The following is a 23,326-nucleotide window of genomic DNA, read 5'->3' as shown; positions in this document are numbered from 1 at the left end:
CTTGGGTATATTTGTGTCTCAATTTTGATAAATAGACGGGTTGGTGTACTTAGTGTCCCTGTTCCTACTGTATGTTCAGTCTGCCTACCTACGTGGTTCTTGTACAAGAAAAGAAAGGAAGAATTGGCCAGAATGGCAGAACTGATCTTAAAAGAAAAGAAACAAGACTATTTTAAATAAACAAACAAACAACAACCAAACAACCTCCAAACTAAGTCAGAAATTCTCTGATGTCTGAACAGAATCTTTTTGCTTATCAAGGTAAACTGGAAGCCAGGCGAATGATTTCACTGAAAATAATAATGGCTTTTGTCCAAATCCAGGCAGTAAAAATGTCAAGTATTAAGTAGGACAATAGAAAACAAGTGAATATTTAAACTTTTAAGGAGTTACTCATGTTTATTCCACTTCCTCTTTTTGTGTGGGTTTTACTAAAAAGCAAATACCTTTTCCACAATAGACCATTATTAGGTTTGTAATTAATATTTAACTTAAACTTTTTGCTGCTCGAATGCTGCATATATTTACCATGACTATCGCCACTTTTAATTTCATCAGACAGTGAGAATTCCAGTTTGTCAGCAAAGACAAACAACAAAATAATTTTTTTCTTCCTTCCCTTCCTCCTCAGATTTGTGGGTCTGTGCTTCCAAACAGAATTTGTGCAGAGAGAAAATTCTGAGTATGGCTTGATTTGCTCTTGATCTTGGCAGTGTTTCTCATGAGTGTCCTGTGGACTCCATCAAGTTCAGGTGGTTCAGTTCAAGCACGGAGGAGCAGAACCCTGAGCAACAACCTGCTATCAGTGAAAACATTTCTTGTTGTTCTCTTTAAAAGAGTAACAGAAAATGAGTGACTATTCTGGACTTGCAAATAACCATAGCCAGATGATTGCTGAAGATTCAGAAATTCAGACAAAGCCTGAACACTCTCATGAAGTTCTTCAGGAAGATATTGAAATGAGCAGTGGATCCAGTGGAAATGACTTTAGTGGAAATGATACGAATGAAAACTACTCCAGTGGGCATGATTCTCATGGCCATGAATCTGATGAAAATGGGAAAGATTCAGCAATGCTCATGGAATCTTCAGACTGCCACAAAAGGTAGTAGCTAATATCACATAATTTTCACTTTTATTTTTATCATTAAGGACTTTCTCCATTTGAATCTAATTTCTGAATCATTACTAGAGTGTAAAGTAATGATTAAGTATCTTCAGGTTGAAGCTGGGTGTGCTAGTTAACTTGTGCTCTTGTATGATGTAATTTATGTAATACATTATAATTCATAAAGAGAAAGTCTTTAGTGTTCCACAGGACCAGCTGCATTTGAATTTTTCTTCTCATCGTTGAGTGTTTAATTTGACTTATTTATATATTTTCTTGTAAACCAACTTGTATAACTGTATATCAAAAAGTATCAGTCTATTTTTATGTATAAGGGTGTAACTGTGTTATTTTCATCTTCTAAATTCTAGTTGGATGTGCATAGCAAAGCTACAGTAAGAACCTTCTTAGACAACTGTGTAACAACTCTAGTTTCCGTTTGTTGTAGCAGACAGAAGCTTTTAATGTTTGGGGATTTTTCTAGATTACCATCATTAATAGGAAAATATAAAGCTAAAATTAACTAAAAGGTGTTTGTTAAGTTTACTAATATTAATCTCTTTCTATCTTTCCTTATTCTAGTTCAAGCTCAAATGCATTTAGTTTGATAATTGCAAATTCTGAACACAATCAGTCTAGCAGTGGATGCAGGTAAATTAATGTGCATATATTTTCAATATTTTGCATGAGTGAAGTGCCAAGTGCTGAAAACTAAATAGTATTGTGTTTTGGTTTTTTGTTTTGTTTTGGCTAATCCTGGAGGAGTACACAAGAAATCCTATCTTTGATTCTCTTCCTGTCCATAATCTGTAGCACGTCCTATTAATCACTTGGTTGAATTAGAGCTTTTTTTTTTGCTGTTCCATGCTGTTCTGTGTGATAACCTTTCAGGTCGTCTTACTTTGTTTTGATTTGGTAGCTTAACTCTGTAATTTTATTTTTGTGGTTCACTTTGAATATTGCTTCAGCTCTGGTGTTTGGTTATTCTGGTTTTTTTTTTTAAGCATTTTTAAAAAAAAAATAAATTCTACTCTTCAAAATTTAGTCTGAAGCCCTTGCCTGGAGACAATCTAGTAGTGTTTTAACATCAGAATCCACCCAATGAGTTGGATGTGTTCTGATGTCCAGCAGCCATATCATCTGCCTCTCCTGTGTTCCGTTCACCAGGATTCAAGCCTCAAGTCTGTAAGGATAAACCAACATCAGCTGCGGGAATCTCTCTGTATGAACTCTGCTTCTGACTCTGATAGCCTTGAGAAGCCTGGTGCTGTTGAAGGCTCAAATCTGGACACTTGAGTGCCCTGCTGTACTTGTTGGGGTTTTTTAAGCCAGCTCCTGATCAGGAGACCCAAACCTGATCCTGTGCTGAGCAAGGATGTTTAGCTATAGCATACTGACATTAAAAGCCCTATCTACGTGCACCTGCCTGAAAGTGTGCTATCTGATGCAGTTCCTAGAGCAGTGGTAATTTAAAATTGCCCATTTGCCCCATTTGGTGCTCGATGAACTTATTTTCTGTGTCTGCCTTGCAGGCACTAGGAGGTCTTGTTTCATGCTGTATTTTCAATTGGAAATTGTATTCTGGAATTGCTTAGTATGAAAGTCAGAGTGAACCGAAGGCATTTCTTAATCTTCCTTGCGCATTGATTCCATTTTCTCCACTGCAAGATTTTTACTTATTACATTTTCTCTGATTCTCTTTTTTAAAAATTTCACTAATATTTCAGAAATAAACAGGAATCCAGGTAGTGGTACAGTGGTAGAGGGTTACAGAGCAGAATCTCATCACCTTTTGGGAATCGGAGACTGAGGATATCTAGAGAATGATCTTTAAAGACAAGACTCAAACAGTCTGATAAGCTGTAGATCTAATCTTCAATTCAAAGGCTGCTGGGCTTTGGATTCAATATTGGCACTGACCAGCTGGTATCTGTAGTTATCTTTCCGGTTCTCTGTCCACATAAAGCAAAATGGAAAGCTCCTATCTTTACAGAACTTGCTTATTCTGCCCTCTGCCAGCTATGGTTTCCCTGTGGTTGACTGCAGATCCTGACACTACTGATCTTTGGAAAAACACTTTCAAGTTGAATAACTTTCTTTTCAAGGAGAGCCATCATATATATTCACTGCTGCTGTAGGCTAATTTGGAAAGGTTTCTTTTCTTGCAAAAGAGTCTGACCACTCTCGTGAATCATACTCGGAGAGTATAAAACCAGCAGTATGCTCAGTTATTTCATCATCTTTCCCCTCTCTTCTTCCCTGCTGCTGGTGTAGAGGGTTATTCTAGTAACAAGGCCCTGTTTGATAGCATCGGTCCGAACTGTCGAGCCGTGCTATGAGTGTGATTTTAATACATGACATAAACATAATGTTTCCTAGGGGAGTACAACGCGCTTTGTCTTATCCCTTGCCATTATTTCCTGATACAAAATGACCACTGATTAAGTGAATGTTTTTTCTCATAGCACTTTGCTATGTAAACGAGAACGGTGTGTATTCTGTAGCAGAACCCAAGCCAGCTCTGTCGCTTCCCAAGCGTATTTAGTGAAATACACCTGACACCTGTCAGATGATGTATCTACCTGAAGAACTTTTCAAACTTCCCAGAAATATGTTCAGAAATCCTTTTGAAAATTACCTGGGAGCTGAAGCCGCTTTATTAAGCACTTCAGACAGCACAGTGCAGTTGCTAAAACTGTTGTTTCTGCAGTGGTTCTTAGGGTAACTTCTTAGAGACTACCAGCCATGATAATCAAGTGGTAAAAGACCTTCCTTTTGATGAAAAAGAATTTATTTTCAGGAAGGTTGAAGAAGAGCTCTAGAATCCTCTTGACTGTTGTGATTGACTAGCTTGTAAAACCTACTGCAGTGAGAAAGACAAGGTGATTTTTCGTTTTAACTGCTTCCTACCCACCTGCCACCCATCTTTGTCATCCTCCCCCTCCCTTTCCTTATCTACTTTTCTCTTCCTTTTTGATTCTGTCAGCACTTCTTAATAATGGGGAGAGATATTGGGAACTGCAAAGGCAGGTAATAAATTTGTGACGTTGGCACTGACCGTCTCTGTAGTTTGACCTTCTACACTGAGACAGCATTTCTGAACATGCGCCTGAGAAATGTGAATGCAACTTCTGTCTGCAGCCTCCTCCAATTTTTTGCCCTATGTACTTAGCCAAGTTTCCTTATCTTATTTAATATATTGCCATGATTAACTGGAATACTTTGTTCCAAGGATTTCTCCATTTGTTTTGTTAACTTGACGCTCTTCCACTGCCATTCCCTTTTCAGGGACCTTTCTTATGAGAACCTGCTCGAACAGGAGGTGAAGACTTGAATGGACCTCCTGCTTCTCTCGTTTGAAGTCCATGAACATTTCTATGAGTTTGAATTTGAAAGGAACTAAGGAAAATACCACTTAACAGGGAGGAGGGAGACTGGCAAAAAAAAATTTAATTCTCTGGTGCTTGGGTATATGTATTGTTGCACATGCAGTGTACGTTTTGCAATAATACATCAGGTGGTGGTAAATCTTTCATTTTGACTGATTCTAGCTAATTTAAGAATTGCTGTAAGTTCTGAATGTTGAGATGAAGTGCTGGAAAAGTTAATGTGTACAAATTTAGGTACCTGACAAGTGTCAGGGTGTATTTGGGCTTCTGTGAGGGTGCTGTGTCACTTCAAGCAGCCAAGTGACATTTTATTTCTTGTCTTTAATCTTACAGTAGTGAGCAGTCCACTAAAGCCAAAACACAAAAGGAATTGCTGAAAACATTACAAGAGCTGAAAGCTCACCTTCCTTCTGAAAAGAGAATTAAAGGCAAATCTAGTGTCCTAACGACGTTGAAATATGCTCTTAAGAGCATTAAACAAGTTAAAGGTAAACAAGTATGATACTACCTAGATAATGCCAACCTGGATAAAATTGAACATTTAAAATAGGAATTTAAATGTAGTTGTCAATGTAAGGCTAAGTTTATTATATTTGAAAACCTCTCTAAACAGATGTCGTGGTTTTGCCATTTGTCGACTCTGTTAACTCGTGTTCGTTTGGGAGCTAAAGCAGCTCTCTAGGTGCTTGGTATTTTACTGATAGTACGTTGAGTTAGAAAACTAATTTGGAAACAGTTTACAACTTCATACTATTTGAACTGTCAAACAGATAAAAATGAATAATTGTGCACAAAAGAATATATTAAGATGAGTAAATGTATTTGGGTTATTGATGAGGAAGTTCTACACAGGAAAAACTAATTTGTAGTAGTACCTAGATTTCTGAACTGTCCATTCTGTGCTTATGCCAAAAAAGACTTTGGCCATTTACTGCTTCCAGACTGGATGCTTATTAATGAGATTTTTAATTCTGAACGAGTTGTTTAATCTTCTCATGTAGCCAATGAAGAATATTACCAATTGTTGATGATTAATGAATCCCAGCCTGCTGGACTCAATGTGTCATCTTACACTGTGGAAGAAGTTGAGACTATAACCTCAGAATACATCATGAAAAATGCGGTGAGTATGGTGATCCAAGTCTACAGTGTGTAGTGAAAATGTTTTCTAGAACTGGAATTCTTAGACATGCCTTCTTACAAGGTAAGAGTTGGTAGCTTGGTCGGTAAGCTGAAGAAAGCTGGTTTTTGCCTTCCGGGGGTTGATTAGAAACTGAGCCTTTGCAGACTATCTGAACATCCATGTGACATAATGCACTGCAAGACATGAATTTCTATTTTAGAACACCAGTTAAAGTTGGAGAGTAACTTTTTCCAAATTTTAGTCAAGGCACACTGTGTTTTCCTTGTCACAAGATGTTATTTATTTCACTTGTTCTTTCTGTTAATATGACTGAAAAGTGATGAAACCCTGTGGTATTTTTCTAGTCTTTGCAACCGGTATTGGCTTACTGTGTGATCCAGTGATACTGTGTTGTCTGGTCCAGATAAGAACGGCTATGACAGTCAACATAGTTTTTAGCAGTAAAATTAACAAATAACTGTATCTAAACTTACTAGTCTACCTTCCACTAATTCTTTTCCTGAAGCCTCTGACTGGCTGTATGAAGTTCTGAAATCAGTGAAATAATTTCATTATGGGGGATGTTCCCTGACTTGAAGTAGGTGGGTTTTATTGTATCTGTGATTGGTACAGGTTGCCCAAAAGGTAAAATAAATCAGAAGTCTAGACTGCAACCGAGAACTTAAGCCAAATATCATAAACATTGTTCAGTTGGTCTGAAGCATCTGAGTTTGCGAACCCAGTGTTCTGACGACAACTCTTCAGTTTGTGTATAGTATTAGCGGATAGAGCACTAAACGTTGTGACGCAGGAAGCTCTTCTGCATGAACAAGAAAAACAGTGTGAAACAGTACGAGTGGACTTTTTTACCACCTGTCTACTCATTATTTAGAGCACTTTTTTTTCACTTTACAGTGGGTGGACAGGCTAACATAAACAGCCTTTCAAAAAACAGTTTGTTTCATACGTGTAAAATATGCCTGTAACAAGCACAAGGAAAATGTGCAGTTTTATAACCAGAAACTTTTTAATTCTTAATTCATAACTTCATTCTGCATCTACATATTTACATAACGGATATCATTTAGGCAATGATATCTAGGTGTTGTAACCTGATAAGATGCTAGTATATTGTTCTTATTGCGTAGTTAAAAAAGTGTACTGTCTGTGTCTATTTCAAAAGCAAATTAATTTTATTTTATTTCTCCCTAAATAGATGCAGTTTAACACTGTTGACATAATTTTAATTTTGAACTTAATGCTTTTATAGCTTACTTGTTTTTCTAAGAAATATGTATTGGATTGAAGAATTTTTAAACTATCCAAATAATTTGAGGTTTTTGTTTTTAGGATATGTTTGCTGTAGCGGTTTCTTTGATTACTGGGAAAATTTTGTACATCTCTGATCAAGCTACTTCTATCCTCCGCTGTAAGAGGGGCTATTTTAAAAATGCCAAATTTGTGGAGTTCTTGGCACCACAGGATGTCAGTGTGTTCTACACTTCTACTACCCCATACAGATTGCCATCGTGGAATATTTGCAATAGAGCCGGTGAGTGGTCCCAACAGCAGATATTTCTCTGATCTTCTTCTTTTAGTCATGCAGATGCAAATACTTGAACTGATTTTTAATATCCTTCCATCCTTCTTCGTCACTTTTTGGGTGTACAACACAGATACGTTATTAGAACATCTGTAAGCAGTACTAGATGTATAACACACTTCAGCAATATTTGTCTATTGACTAGAAGTTTTGTGAATGCCATTGTTTATTGGGTTTTGTGCCCCTTTCATCTAAAGGATGAATGTAAACAGAACAGGTGTTCATGCTGAATAGTGGGTTTGCTTTCTGTGTTTACTAGCAATAAAATGACCACAGTCGTTCTTTAAAATTTCTTCTCTTCAGGTATAAGGGCGATAATATTCTGCCTCATTCCTTTTTAAAATTTGAATATCGGGCACCTTGATCACAGTGTAGAAAGATGTGCTTCAGCTACAGTCACTGTGCATTCACCAAGTGTAACCATATCGCTGTTATTTTAGCCTTAGAAAAATGATGTTAAGCATGCTAATGGGGAAGGCTTGGGCATCTCTGGGCACTTGGTACTTGTTTGCGGGAGGATCATTTTACTACCGAAGCAACAGCTGTTAGGAACCAAGGAATAGCTGCCAACTATTTTAGCCAAACACCTGAAATTCAAGATGTGCTGTAAATGTTTAAAATTCCAGTCCAGTGTATACTAAGTCTGTTAAGTCAGAGCATGAACCATATTTAATCTGGAAAAACAATTAGCAATGAATATATACTAAAGCATGCATACTTAAAGCAGGTTCGAAGGAACCTTGTGAGGTCTCTACTCCAACCTCTGGCTCAGCACAGGGCTCAGCACAGGGTCAATGGTGAATTCTGACCGTGTGATCCTAATGACAGATATTGCTCAGTACGCAATTTTTTTCCCAGAAACATCGTCTGTAGTTTTATTATGAGTATAGCTCCAAATTTAAAAAATTGCAGTAAGTGGAGCTATGCACACTGTCGCATGTATCAGATATTGTGGAATATAATATCGAAAAGTATTGTGTACTTAGGCCTTTGAAAGACCAGAACTTGTCATGAAAATCAGGCTTGCCCTTCCCTCTGGAAAGGAGGGAAATAGGCTTAAAAGTTGAGAGGAAGCCTTTATGAACAATACTTTTTTGTGGGGTAGAGTGGTAAGTGGCTTTGGTGATCTAGCTGTCCTAGTGCCTTTCTAGGAAAAAGATCGTATTTTGAGGTCCCGGATCATCAAACATCTTTGGTCAGTGCTATAAAGTACAGTGAAAAAGCTGATAAGACTAGACAGCTCAAACTAAAGAACTATTTCGGTATGGTTTTGGCAAGCAGCTGTGATTCACACGCCAGCCTTAGAAATCTGAGTGGTGTTCAGATTTAGTTGCTTAGAAATATGTTGTTTAGTAAATACATACAGAGGCTTTAGGGAGCATAAGCTTTTTAAAGAATTCAACCTTTAACACTTAACTTAAGGAATAATTCTTGTTTTAAATATCATAATCTCACAGCAGTTTGTAAGTTGTTATGAAATACGTTTAATATTTCTAGAGTCTTCTACCCAGGATTGCATGGAAGAGAAGTCTTTTTTCTGTCGCATCAGGTAAGACAATAATATTGTAAGTCTTGGTGTTATGTTGTGAAAGCATGTGTTACAAAAGTATCTCACTTTTACGAGAACCATATGGTATGTAAGAGTCTCACTTTTCCATTGTATGAACGTAAGGCATATGAACGTACATATCTTGTAGTTGATGAACTCCTAGAAGCTATGAAGAAAACTGCGAAGTGGTTTCAGGAAGTTGCATCTTGGAAGTTAAGCATATGGATATTGACCTTTGCAGCTTTAAGGACGCTGATATGGCATCTCCTGCTGCTATGGAAAGCCTTCAGTTCATGCTAATTGAACTGTTCTGTTCAGCACCTGCTACAGAGTTTCTTTGATTCTAGAAGAATGATGTAGAATCTTAAATGTATTTCAAACGTCCCATAGAGAAGGATACATGAGGAGGGCTTGCTTGTCTCTTCTGCAGTTCTGATTTTGCTGCTCTTGCTTCCTTTCCTGACCCGATTCCCTTTATTTACTTTTATTTAGGAAATGCTGAAAATGTATTCAGTGCTATTTCTTGTGCAATTTGCTTTCTTGCTGCTTATCACCTCTCTGGTAGCATTTCCAGAAAAAATAAAAATGTGGATCCTATTACTTATTTACTTCTGGAGTAAATAAGTACTTATTGGTAAGGTAAGAGTAAACTTTAATCAGAGACAACGCACCACTCCAGGGCATTGGATTGGATGTACTGAAAAAGTAACAGTCACTAGTAGATGGTTATTCTTTCCATTACTTATGCTTTGGGTTCTTATTAAGTAAATGGCTGTTACTATAGGTAAGAATTTCTGATTCTTTGCCCTTTTAAAATCAGAGTAAATACTGGGTAAAAGAAGGTTTTGTTGCTAACTGAGGGGATACAGCAGCATTCATGAAATACAACTATAACTTCATCCCTTTGAAGGGTATAGTATCACAGAGCAAGTTTATTGGATCAATGAAATAATAGAATCATAGGAGGTAGGTTTCCTTTTTCCATCAAATTTCTGTTTAAAGCAATTGTGGATCTTTTTATGTCAGGCAGTAGAGAGGACAGCATATCCTTTATTGCAGTTGGTAGGCAAAGGGTGCTGTCAGAATTGGCTTCTTTCCTACCAGAAAAACCAAAAGAATTCAGAAAGTTAAGTTCTTGGATGCTGTTTTAGGAGGTATCATGTAGTCCTTGTGTTATGAGGAAATTGCAATAGATAAATTAAAACATAAATAAGATAAATAAAATAAAATAAATTAAATTGTGTGGCACAGGATGAATCTGTTGAAATAATTACCTCTGCTTAATTATTAGTGCGGGAAGAGAGCGTGAAAATGAGATCTGCTATCACCCGTTTCGGATGACTCCTTACCTTATCAAAGTGCAAGATCCAGAAATAGCGGAGGACCAGCTCTGCTGCGTGTTGCTTGCAGAAAAAGTACATTCTGGTTATGAAGGTAATCCTTTGAATGCACAAAGACTGGTTTGGTTTCCTAAAAGTAAGAACTATTCTATATTCTGCTGTAGAGATTTCCATGCGGTGTAGCACAACTGAATTTCAGCCTAAGAAAGCCAATATATGAGTTGCTGTCAGTAATCTCAGATTTTGTTAAAGTAAAAGGTAATTAGTTCTGTTCTCTGCCCTTGCTGTGAGCTAGCAAGCTGCTTTTCTATATGCTCTCACATGGACTTCTAGACTTTACTCAGTATGTAGTAGAAATATGTAGCTTGAAGTATTTTATCTATATGAAAAACTTTATTTGTTAATCTGTGTTTCTTTTTCTGTCAGCGCCCAGAATTCCTCCTGACAAAAGAATTTTTACAACTACGCACACACCGACCTGTTTGTTCCAGGATGTAGATGAAAGGTAACTTAAGAAAAATGTTGGTTTTTAATTTACTGATAAGCAGGCTATCCAGTATCTTTACAGGTACTTTTAGGATTCAATTAAGATGTCTGTGTGGTGTTAAAAAACTATGTGACTACTGAAAAGTGTTCAACCTGAGAAAAGTACATCCCTCAGTTTTCACTAAGCATGGAAAAACATCACACTCTGGTATTTAAGTGGAAAACTGTCTGATAATGACTTTTTCTTCCATTTTCCTTCTATCTGAAGCAATGTGGACATAAACTCCGTGAATGAAATCCAGAGTTTCATTCCTGTGCTAACAACCATTATCTGAGATTCTTAGTTGTTTGTTGGGGTTTTTTTCCCTTAAGTTTGATCCAGTTAATAACAAACAATATGTTACTGTCACTTTCTGCTGGCCCAGACACAACCAGCGGTGCCTCTTTTGAAATGCAACATCAGATCTTACAAAAAAAAAAAAAAATTATTCTGTGTTGTCAGTTCAAACTACAGGCTTCATAGTTCTCATAATTGTTATCTCCATACAAAAACTGCTCAAACTCCACTGTCTGAGGAGTTCACATTGCTTTGGCGGTCATGGAAGCTGATTAGAATAAGTGCTCACGTTTCAGAGTAGAACCAAATATAGAATCATAGAATCATTAAGGTTGGAAAAGACCTCTAAGATCATCCAGTATAAATGTCAGCCCAACACTACCACCACGCCTACTAAACTATCTTCCACCTGGGAGGTTAAGGTGCAGACAGAGGTTCAGGAACTAAGGTATGAACCAATCTTTCTTTTAGTCTTCTGGATTGTTTATGCCAGGGGCCTTTCAAAGGATGGTTAGGTGATGGAAACATGAGGTGTGTGAAAAGAATAGAAGATACTTTTTCAGAGTTAGGAGCGTACTGAAGAATAGACAATAATCACAAAAAGCTTTTAAGGACAGGGATGTGCTTTGACATATTGTGTTTGAAAGACTCGACAAGAGAATTCACTTGCTCCAGAGTTGAAAACAGAGGCTACCTTTCTTTCTCCTCTTCTTTTCTTCTTTTACTTGGTATTTTCTTCATGATGGTTTCTGATGTGCTTTTTTTGGATTTGATTTTTAATTTTTTTCTCCTTGGTGAAAACCAAGTTGACTGCAATAGCAGTTGCACCTGACTTCTGAGATTCTCCTCTTGTTATTAAGCACTCTAAGAATGCTACAATTTTCTTCGTAGGCCTGTCTGGGGGTGGTGTCCACAGACAGAGTGGCGGTGTAATGCACAATTTTGGATTTGTGTGGTATCTTTTGGATGGGAATCTTCTTGTTTCTGAAGAAATAAGCTCTTGGCAAATCTTTAATGCCAGCAGAAGAGAGAGGGACTGGGGCAAAGGAGGTTGCTGGGAAGTTTGGCTAAACCAGAGTCAATAAGATAAAAAAAAAATTACTGTTAGACTTTCGAGACAATTTATGCAGAGAGCTGAGGCACATCAGTATTACTGCCGCACACATATTTTTTATTAAATGAGAATTGCAAAGGTAGCTATTGGAGATTGCTATGGAAGAAGACAGTGGCTAATCAGTGAGGGGAGGTTTGGACCTTTAAGTACAGCTATTTTTGGCCGTCTTGTACAGATACTGTGACTTAGCGTGAAGAGTTCCTGCAGGACAGAAGGCAATATAATGCTGACAAACTATTTTTCAATTATATGATTTATACAATCTCTCTAAACACCTTAGGTTGACAAAATAACTGTTTAGTCCAGTATAGCTCAGTCCTCTTCATGGATTTTTCTCTCTCCGTCATTCCTAGACAGGCTCCATGGCAACTGAAGTTTTGCAGGGTGGGTTTATCTTTTCAAACAGGCTAATGGAACGATGTAAAGTGTCCCTTCCTCCATGCACCCTCAGCTCATTTATTTCCAGTAGTCACTTAACAGAAATGGCAAGATTACTGAGTGGAGAGCTTTGCCCTTATTCTTGGGTTTGGGTGGAGTGGGTACAGTAAATATCTTCTCTATGTCTACTTTGGAAGCTTATTTTCTGTTGTTACCTGTTAGCCTGCTGTTACCACTTATTCTCTAATAACAATTTTGAAGACTCACACTAAGAGTTGATTACGTCTTGGTCTGATATTAGGACTTTGCTTTACTTATTTCTGTTCTTGTGATCTGTGTGGTTGGTTTTGCTTTTAATTATTTAACTCCTGAGAGCATTGCCAGCCAGCCATATCTTTAGGAAGATATGCATAGGCTGTTTATTACTTTTAAGCTCTCCAGGGCACAAACTGATAGATTCTTAGGGGAAAGCAGAGTCTGATCTTTAAAAATATACGACAGCACCTGCTGTCAAGTGACAATTGCTCATAATATAGTGCAGAAACTGTTGCCTGACTTGCATAAAATAAAGTTAATTCTGTAATCAGCATGTGTTCATGGGCTGGAAAAATGCTTATTTGACCTAACTCTGCAAGTAGATCTCTGCACAGAATATGTTAAGAAAAAATAAATTATTTTCCTGAAATTAAATGTACATAAATTCCTGTATATAATTTTTGAAATTCATTTAATACTTTACGTGTATGATGGGCATAAGGAGTTCCGTATAATTCACAGTGGAGTGAACTTAGTAATTGAATTTAAAGCAGTTTTCTGTTTAACTTGCAATAAGAATACGAAAGGACTTCTTATTCATGTTGTTTTGACACTGAAATTGTCATTCTGTAAAATACAAACTAAACTTTCTGCCTCTCCTCATCAGCCATTCTTATGCCATGTGTGCCTTTGCATTCATAAAATAAGTTTATTAACTTAAGATCTGAATTATTTTGAGTTATTCGTTACGAGGAACCATAGTGATGCTGAGGTACTGCCTCTAGTATGTAGTAAATTAAATATTCTCAAACATAGAATCGTAGAATAATTTGGGTTGGAAAGGACCTCAAAGATCATCTAGCTCCAGCCCTCTGCCATGGGCAAGGACACTTCCCACTGGCTCAGGCTGCCCAAGGCCCATCCAACCTGGCCTTGAACACCTCCAGGGGTGGGGCAGCCACAACTTCCCTGGACAGCCTGTTCCAGTGCCTCACCATTCTCATCATGAAGAAATTCTTTCTTATGTCCAGTCTAAATCTGCCCCTCTCCAGTTCATAGCCATTGCTCCTAGTCCTATCCCTCCAAGCCATTGTGAACAGTCCCTCCCCAGTTTTCTTGTAGCCCCTTCAGGTACTGGAAGGATAGCATTATGCAATCACAGAAGTGCTGGTTGGAAGGGACTCCTGGAGATCTCTGTTCCATCCTTTTGCTTGAAAGGAAACTTGCCCAGTTCAGGTTAGGTCAGCTGTGATCTTCTCTCAGTAATGCCCGAAAACTTCCAAGGGCTGAGATTACACAATCCGTATGGGAAACTGTTCCTGTGTTGCACTGCTCACGTTGTTAAAAGCCTGCTCCTAACATCCAGCAGAAGCTTTCCAGACTGCAGTCTGGGGACGTTGCCCATAGTTTTATTGTCTGGCACCACCAAGAAAATTTAACTTCATGTTTGTAACTCGCCTTTGCAAACTCCTGGATCATCCCTTAGCTGCCTCTGCATCAAAACAGGCAAGCCCAGCTCAATCTCTACTCATTGGTCTTACGTTCTAGATCTCTAACTCTGCCAGTGATCTCCATGTCAATATAAAAATGTGTAGGGGGTTATTCTTTTTTTTTGCATAGAAGTGACTGAATTTGCATCTTTCTTTAGAACTGGGTTAATAAATAACAGTTTAACATTTGACCCCTTTGAAGGCAGGTCTTCTGTCACACCATTTGCCAGGCTTTCATGGAGCAGATGGCAAAGAATAGGAACAATACTGAACAAAAACTCTTGTCGTCTTCTACTTTGTACAACATTATTTGATGAAGTCCAACCTAAAGTCAGTCAGTGTTGGTTGTTATTTTAAACTCCTCTAGCGGTATAACTTTCCTTATGTGCTTTGAACTTTGCACCATTTTTAAATGTCAGTGTGTCAAAATGATAGGATTTGGTATGAATTTTGTCCTAGTTTCAGCTTTGTAAAGTTAGTGCTTTGGATCATCTATGAGCTTTTAAGACCCATTATTTAACTAATTGCTTCCATAATAAGGCATTAGCTGCTATCCTCACTTTCCCCTGAATACCTCAGTCTCTTTGCCAGAAGGATGTGTTTAATGTTTTGGGGAACTGATCTAATTCCAGTGGGTTATCAGCAGTGCAGCATTGAAGGCATTTGTCCCAAAGTGCTTTTGAGTTCCAACACAACGCAGATCCTGGGTCTGTAGTGCACTGCAGCCAATTTCTTCATTAAAGTTTGTCAGATACCCGAGTGTCTTTCTGCTCCTGGTCCTTTGTCAGCGAGTGGGGCTGGAGGAAGGGAATACAGTGCTTTGTTAGCAAGATGACTTGTTGGCATCTGGCAGCTTCTTAAACTTTACTGAGTAGTGTTTACTTAATGCATTATTTGGTTTTGGCAATTACCTTTCAAGGTAAGGTGCAAACTGACATTAGTGAACTTTCATTCTTTCTCCTTAATATGCATGATGTAAGCAATCAATGCAAATTATTTCATCTCTTCAGTAGAAGTGGTCATTGATAATGTGCAGGCATTTGGTAACATCACTTTGAATTCTCTCTTTTAACTAGTAAGCTTGCTTCCTTGCAGCTGCTTTAGGAGTTGAACTCTTAACCTACCTGTGAGAAAGTTTCCTTGAGTCCTAATCAACTACCCTGTTGCTGGCTCAGCTGTAGTAATCCTGTGATCCTTAGCCTTGGCTTGCAGCCCGTAGGCTGAGGTACTATTTACCTTCATGAGAGTTTTACAAGATTAAACTTTATTAATGCTCTTTTAAAATTAGGGTCAGTATTTATCCTCTAGAACTCAGCAGCACAGCAAAGGCAGAACTGCTGTAGCAGAGTCCATGATTCGGTCTTCTCACTTTCTTCTGTGAAGTTACCAAAAACCCAACCACCCCACAATCAAACAAATCCGCTTGTTCAGAGAGTGCTACTGCTATTAAGTTGGCACTGCTATTTCCCCAAATTTAAACTTAAAATTATTCATTCTCCTTATAGGAAAAAGAAAACTTAAAATGGAAACATTTTAAAGATTAAATATACATTTATTCTGCTTGATTTTAATTTTTTCTTTGTTTTTCTTTCTCCAGAGCAGTACCTCTTTTGGGATACCTACCTCAGGACTTAATAGGAACGCCAGTCTTGGTGCATCTTCACCCAAATGACAGACCCTTAATGCTAGCAATTCACAAAAAAAGTATGTAATCTCTTACTGTGGCAGAAGTATAAATTTTTTTTTTTTTGGTAGAAGTTAATAATAATGACTACAAAGACTTCAGCAAGTAGGAGATGAAAGATTGTAGCTACGAATTGTTCTGCAAGCGAATACTGCATCCCTTGCTCTAGAACTTCTTAATGCAAATAGATGAAAATGAGAAATCGCTTAATTTTGTTTGATATGAAACATATGTGTCTGCTGTAAACAAATCATCTGTAAATGAGTATTTCTTACATAAAGAAAATCTTCTTAAGCGCAGTGATAGGAGTTGTCGTACTTTAAAATGTTAGTCTTTTTATTTCATAAAGAAGAAAATGAAAGCCATGCTGGCAATGTTAATTTGTTAAACTTTGAAAATGTCAAGCTGTTTATTCAATCATCTTTAGCTTGTTGCATTCTGAAGGTGATTTTCTTGACATGTTCCATTACATTCTGAAGGTCTGCTTATTATGGTAGCCCAGCATTTCTAAATGTATAGGCTTGTCTGGTATTTGTTCCTTCAAATATCATCTTCTTCCTTTGCAATTCGTTGTAAAATCCTGAATCATTAAGTAGAATTGTGCAAATATTAACCTGAAACTTCTTTTTAAATCGTTTATTCCAGTACTTCAGTACGGAGGACAGCCTTTTGACTATTCACCAATCCGGTTTTGCACTAGAAATGGTGATTACATAACCATGGACAGTAGCTGGTCCAGTTTCATCAACCCTTGGAGTCGAAAAGTTTCATTCATTATTGGAAGACACAAAGTTAGGACGTAAGTCAACAAACTGCTGGGCCTTTAAGATTTTTTTTTATTTTTATTTTCCATCCCTTCAGGTTTATATCGTGATCCTTGAGAAAGACATAAGGCATTATTTTGGGGGGGGGGAATCACACACAGGTGCTTCCTTTTTAAATTTGAGGGTTGTGGTGTAGTAACTGCTTCATAAAGAAATTTAAATTCCTTCAAATTCTGCCAGTACTCTCAAGAGTTGTTTCACAAGAGGGAAGTCATGCTCTAAGTGAGTAAGGATATGTATTTTATCAACTTCAAGGGCTGTAGTTGCAATCAAATATGCAACAGATTCTGTTCACTATATATAGATGGTAAATTGAAGTTGTGGTCTCTGATCTAAGTACTTGCATTTGTAATGAACTGAGGCATGTCTGGTTTGCGCAGGGGTCCCTTAAATGAAGACGTCTTTGCTGCTCCCAACTACACGGAGGACAGAATCCTTCATCCCAGTGTTCAGGAAATCACTGAGCAAATATATCGCCTATTATTGCAGGTACGGCGTGTGCTTTAATGTTACCCTTTTCATTTCTCACTGAAGAAAGGGCATTTATCTTTGTGTGACTTTTTGTTTAGCTGTCTACTACTGTATTGGAATTTCTGGCTACAGTCCTGTAAATCGCTTACAGTCATGATTGCCAGATAAGACTTACTGAAGTATGTTAAAGCTCCAGTTGGTATTTTATGGGTTTCGTGCAGCTGTGGAGTCCTTGCAAAAAAACCAAACCCACAAGCCTAAAATAAATCCTTTTTTCCTCACGTGGAATTACTGATGGCAGTTTCAGTTTTGTTTGAAGCTGCTGTGCTGAGATGTGTGTGTGTGAATATACTTTTTTTGTTGTTGTTGTCATTAACAGCCTGTGCACAACAGTGGATCCAGCGGCTATGGAAGTCTAGGTAGCAATGGTTCACATGAGCACTTGATGAGCGTGGCATCCTCCAGTGACAGCGCAGGAAATAATAATGAAGACGCACATAAGGATAAGCCAGTAGGTTTGGGTTTTCTTATACAAAGACGTGGCACAAAACAAACGAGTAAACGTGGGGTTCTTACTTGTAGCATAACCTTTTCAAATAAGGGATGGAAGAAAGTCTAAAGAAAAAGTTGTCACTTGCTTAACATGAAAACAACCTTTTTGTCTAGAGGAGTAACATTTCTGGTGTAAATGAAGTCTCAGGGTACTGAAGCACAGTTATAGGTGTAAAAGTCGGTGTGTATAAAGGATTTAAACCTGTTTGGTGTGTTAACTTATTCTAGAATGTGTCCATTATATGTTACATACTGTGTTTCTGGAAAAATCAGTAGTTTCCTTTGGAAGAGGAGAGCCTGTAATTACTATTTTCCCAAATCAAACTGAAAATAAAATGCAGTCATACCTGCATAATCAAGTGATAGCTTGACCTTGATCACTTTTTATATTGCAAAAATACACTACTTAATATGGAATAAAATATTGTGGTTTGAGCTTAAAACTTAACTTTACTGTAGATCAGGCCTTCACTACATCTAGTTGATAGTGAGATGTAACTTCTAAAATTCTGTTAGTCTGAACAAAACAGTAGCTTTAAATTTGTGCTCATGCTCAACAGGACTATTCTGTAAGCAAAGTAAGTCAGGCAGACAGTAATGTACTGAATGTGGATGCAGTCAAAGGAACTGCACCTTTTACCATCTGTAGTCATATTGGCTTTCCTGTTTTTCTTCCCAAATTTGTTGTAGCTCACTGGGATGTGTTTAATTTTGAAAGCAAAAATTTCCCTTTACCTAGTTATATTACTCATGGGGTAATATTCCCCAGTCTGATCTCTGCTTCTGTGACCAGGCATGGCAGACTGCTGCTCTTGCTGAGGTGGTCAGTGGCCTGGCATTCAGTCCTTAAACATTAGCGGATTAAAAAGATGAATTCTCTGGGATTTTTTTGTTTAACCTGTAGCTTAGTACATTTTAGGCTATGCAGAAAAGTAATGCTTAAGAAGATCCTGCTTTTGAGGGCAGTAGATACCCATCTTTCCTTCATTATGATTTCCACAGAAGGGAGAATTGTTATAGTATAATTGTATAACATCCCATCTGTGCATGTTTAAACTTCTAGCACAAAAAGTTCTCAGTCGTATCAGCAATGTTTTGTTTACCAAGTGATACTGGTTTTTTTCTGAAGTCGTCTTTGTAATGTATCGTCATATTTTCCTATCCAAGTCACTCAACTATGTTAAACAAAATAGTGTACAAAAAAGCATACTTTAAACATCTTCTTTTTTCCAATTCCCAAATTTCTGCTGCTGCACAATAAAATTCTATACATCAGGATTTTTCCCGTGATCAGACTAATTTTTGTGACAGAGATAAACTAAGGTTAGATTTAGTCTACTGAGGAGTCACTGTGCATGATGATTTATGTAAGAACTGTGTGATGACTCTTTTTAACGACCTGCTTCCAGGAGGTTTGTCAAGATGCCCGTAAAGTAAAAAATAAAGGACAGCGAATTTTCACTGACAATAAAGCAAAACAGGAATTTAAAAGAGAGCCTTTTGCAGGTAAGACATTAGCAAATTAATTAATTATTAATCTGTTTTGCCGGTACCTTTTATAATATGACAGTAGGATTTTTTTCTAGTTCAGTTTTAATCAATACATAATAACAGTGGTTTTATCAATTAAAATATTATCCTTTGTGTATCTACTGTTTTCAGGAAAATATTGTGTTCAGCAATGTATGGATTGGTAATGGTATAACACACAGCGAAGGCATGTCCTAAAGCTGTTGTTTTGAAGTACCTTAATTGTATTTTGTGTTTTCATACTAGTTGAACACCTTTTCTGTTAGGTGGAGGAAAATGTTATGGATGTGGTTTTTCTTGTTTATGATGTAACTTCAGGTATTTTTAAGTTGATAAATGAAGATCTTATTAAAGAGATTTAAATTCTGCATGCATTAAGAAGTTATTCTTCTAATAATTTGTTACAACTTACGGGCACTAGAGTTGTCCGCATACTGAAGGTGTTTCAACTCCAATAATATCTATTCTTCCATAACCATAATAGCTGTTCCCTTTGGATCCATATCCGTCAACCTAATGCAACCTGTATGCCTCCAAGAATCCATAAGGAAAATATATAAACAATGTTTCTCTTAGTGCACAAACCTCTTACTTGATTTACTGTGGTTAACTTGTTACCTGTTAAGAAAGATGTATAAATGAGAACTTTGCATGTTGCTTTTAGGGGAATTTGCAAGCATTTAATGCCATAATTGCATAATAGCAATATCTCCTTTCACAGAAAAGCAAAATGGTCCTGGTGGTCAGGTGAAAGACGTAGTGGGAAAGGATACTGCAGTAACAGCTGCTCCTAAAAATGTGGTTACTGAAGAGCTGGCTTGGAAAGATCAACCTGCATATTCCTACCAGCAGATCAGCTGTTTGGACAGTGTCATCAGGTAAGCAACTAGTATGTAAATTACTCTTGACCTCTAGACTTAAGACTTGTGTATCTAATATCATTAAATCATTATATTTTAGGTATTTGGAGAGCTGTAATGTGCCTGGTACAGCAAAAAGAAAATGTGAACCTTCATCAAGTGCTGTGTCAATGAATTCTGGAGTTCATGAACAAAAACCAGCTGATAATGTTATACAGCCCTTGGCAGGTAGCTCTACATCACATCTTTTTCTTGATTGATTTTTGCTAGCAGCCAGTTGGATGTTACTTCTTTTCAGAATGATGACAAGTTTAGATTTTGGCATGACCTCCTGGCCGTATCCTCAGTGTTAGGTGTTGGTGATCTAACTTTTATAATGAAAAAACTTCTCTACAATCAAAACACCAAGTAGTTGATTGAATATCTGGATTGTAGAGGCAATAAGCTAATTTATAGTGTACAAAATACAGCAGGATGTTGAGTCCTAGGACTAGAGTCATTGTCAAATGTAAAAAGTTTATTTCACAGTTTGGACTTGTAAGAACAACTAGCTGAAGAACTTGGCAGCTAATTAACTGCAAGAAAAATATACATTTTACTCCTCTGTTTCCTCTTAGTGAATGCTTAAAAAAAAAACAACTGAAAAAAGGGACAAGAGAGGGTAAAATGCAGCATTGGACTGCTCTGTGTTGTGTGAGGCACAAGAAACCATTGGAAAAGAATGTCCAGCCATGCAAATAAATGATAGGGATTACTGAGGACAGCTATCCAAAAGGTCTGCTGTAAGCAAAAGCGTTAACTTAATTCATTAGGACTTAGGCCTAGCATTTGGTATAGTCCCTGCCTGGATGGGGAGCTAAAGCAAAGAACATAACTGTTTGATTAGTAAAGGAATTGTGAGATTGGTAAAGAACTAAATGTAAAAACTTGCTGATTCTACCCTGTCATTATATGAGCCTAAAGGGTGAGTGTCTAGTGGAGAGTCTTAGAAACAGTCTTGGGAATGATCTCGTCTATTTTTCTTTTTGATGAGCTTGAAAAAGAAGTTCTAATGCAGCTAGAATCAAATTGGAAGGTATCGGTGCAAATAAGAGCAGAGTGTCCTGTAGAAGGAATTGAAATTCCTTGAGAACTAGAGAAGACGAAAGAGTGGAACTAGTATCTTGCAATTAGGAGCACAGTTTCTGCTGTCGCTTGGCGTCTGTGCAGTTGTAGCTGACAGGAGGAATGGTGGGTTCACTAGCTTTTTTTTTTTTGTGCACTGGTGACTGAGAACCATGAAGCCATTTGCACACTCAAGTCGGGAAAAGGCAAACTTTAGTTCTTAAATATGTGTTATGCCAACTATTCCTGCCAGAGAAGGAATGTTTTAATGCTGTTTGTTAAGGCACTGGCACAACCTCTGTTGGATTATTGTTTGTAGCTTTGAGGTGAGAGAATTTAAATAGGTGGATGCTCAGAGCAAAGCTGTTAGGATAACCAGCTACAGACAGTGATTAGTGTACAACAGTATGGGAACTGGGAAGGACTTAATCTTAGGCTGAAAGAGACTAGACACTTTCTTCCAAAATTGTGCCACAAAAGAAGAGTGAAGACCAGGAAAGAGCAAAAAATCCTTCATTGAAAAGGTTTGGTTTGGCTGTATGTGAAAGCGGACAATTGGATTTAGTTGCTCAGAAGTCATACTGTTCCTAAAACATTCTTGGTGGAATGCATAAAGTAAAATGTTTGGTTTGTGTCTTGTCAAGCACAGTTAAACCTCTACTATTTTCTAGTCCTAGCAGCATATGACTTGCATTCGCTTTTGTTTATGTTCAGTAAACTACAACTTTCTTTTAACAGATCCTGCTGTGTTGAAAGCATCTGGTAAATCAAATGGTCCCCCAGTGGTTGGTGCTCACTTAACATCTTTGGCTTTACCTGGCAAACCTGAAAGTGTCGTCTCTCTCACAAGTCAGTGCAGCTACAGTAGCACCATTGTTCATGTCGGAGACAAAAAAACGCAACCTGAATTAGGTATGATTTTTGCTAATAAATTTTCTCCCAAACAGCGATTGCTAGCAAGTTTAAACTTCAGACATGTGAACAGCTGGTATCTACTTGGAACACATTTTCTTACAGCTGAAATGCTCCTATAGAAATGGAGTAAAGAGGGGCAGAATTTGTATCTTAAACTTACAGCAAAGTTATTACAGAACTGTAGTTTAAAAATGCATATACAGAGCTTTTTTTGACTCCATCTTGATTTACTTTTTTCCTCCTCTTTTTGTAGAAATGATAGAAGATGGTCCAAGTGGAGCAGAACATTTAGATGGCCAACTTCTTGCCCCTCCATCCAGCTCTACGCATGCAAATCAAGAAAAGGAGCCATTTAAAAAACTGGGACTTACAAAGGAAGTCCTTGCAGTGCATACACAAAAAGAGGAGCAGAGCTTTCTGAATAAGTTTAAAGAAATCAAGAGATTTAATATTTTTCAGTCCCACTGCAATTACTACTTGCAAGATAAACCAAAAGGACGACCTGGTGAACGTGGTATGGCAATGGTTTCCAAGATAAAACTTGTATTTATATAGGAATTAAATCCTGTTGAGAGGGCATTTCCATTTTTAGCTGTATTATGGGGCTGCTGTAAATAGCGACAGTTGCATGCTATTTTTGAAGCCCACAGCAAAATTCCTTCTGATAAGTCTTGCTTGAAGATTGAGAGTAGAATATAGCTTAATATAGTGTAGCAACTGACATTTGAGTGACTAATGTTTTGATTTTCTTCTGTTCATTGTACTGTTACTGTCATGCATCTACTTCCATGGGACAAAACACATGCTTTAGCTTGTTTGCTTTACTGTATCCATGCTTGCATTCCCTTGCTTTTCTTTTCCTTCTGTCTTTTCGTCCCTTTTTTTCAGGTTTCTGGTTTTGTTTTGTTTTCAGCGCCTTTGCTGTACATCCAGTTTCCCCATTCCAGTACTGTGTAATCAGTGAAATGATCTGATAATTGTTTGGTTGCTGTCAAGTTAATAATGTGATCAGTGGGATGGAAATGGCACAGACTAGCCGTACTAGTGAGACCGTTTTGTTTCATTAGGCCTAGGAACTCGGGGTGGCATTTTCAGAAGTGCTTGATACTGATCTGACTTTGTTCCCATTTCAGTCCTAACTTGACTTGGAACAGAAGCCAGACAGTGCTAAGCATTTTTTGCAGATTCTTATCTTTCTTTTTTTTTATTTAAAT

The 23,326-nt window shown here is 37.5% G+C and overlaps 1 protein-coding gene across 5 annotated transcripts in view; it reads left to right on the top strand.

Moving 5' to 3' along the window:
- PER2 (period circadian regulator 2) overlaps positions 1 to 23,326 on the top strand; it is a 49,837-nt gene that overhangs the window by 16,497 nt on the left and 10,014 nt on the right. For 4 of the 5 annotated variants that reach the window (XM_054074429.1, XM_054074428.1, XM_054074432.1 and 1 more), the window contains 17 exons: positions 632 to 1,105; positions 1,691 to 1,759; positions 4,831 to 4,985; positions 5,499 to 5,620; positions 6,971 to 7,172; positions 8,721 to 8,772; positions 10,064 to 10,206; positions 10,539 to 10,617; positions 15,770 to 15,876; positions 16,502 to 16,655; positions 17,061 to 17,169; positions 17,531 to 17,662; positions 19,113 to 19,209; positions 19,955 to 20,111; positions 20,194 to 20,321; positions 21,936 to 22,109; positions 22,366 to 22,626. In XM_054074429.1, coding sequence (XP_053930404.1) covers positions 849 to 1,105; positions 1,691 to 1,759; positions 4,831 to 4,985; positions 5,499 to 5,620; positions 6,971 to 7,172; positions 8,721 to 8,772; positions 10,064 to 10,206; positions 10,539 to 10,617; positions 15,770 to 15,876; positions 16,502 to 16,655; positions 17,061 to 17,169; positions 17,531 to 17,662; positions 19,113 to 19,209; positions 19,955 to 20,111; positions 20,194 to 20,321; positions 21,936 to 22,109; positions 22,366 to 22,626 — 2,398 coding nt within the window. In that variant the 5' untranslated portion in view covers positions 632 to 848. The remainder of the gene's footprint in view (positions 1 to 631; positions 1,106 to 1,690; positions 1,760 to 4,830; positions 4,986 to 5,498; positions 5,621 to 6,970; positions 7,173 to 8,720; positions 8,773 to 10,063; positions 10,207 to 10,538; positions 10,618 to 15,769; positions 15,877 to 16,501; positions 16,656 to 17,060; positions 17,170 to 17,530; positions 17,663 to 19,112; positions 19,210 to 19,954; positions 20,112 to 20,193; positions 20,322 to 21,935; positions 22,110 to 22,365; positions 22,627 to 23,326) is intronic. The other variant, XM_054074433.1, reaches the window with a different exon arrangement.

This window comes from Cuculus canorus, chromosome 9 (genome assembly GCF_017976375.1).
Source record: "Cuculus canorus isolate bCucCan1 chromosome 9, bCucCan1.pri, whole genome shotgun sequence".
NCBI lineage: Eukaryota > Metazoa > Chordata > Aves > Cuculiformes > Cuculidae > Cuculus > Cuculus canorus.
Note: the sequence above shows the minus strand (reverse complement) of the source record. Positions and strands in the feature narration are given on the sequence as shown.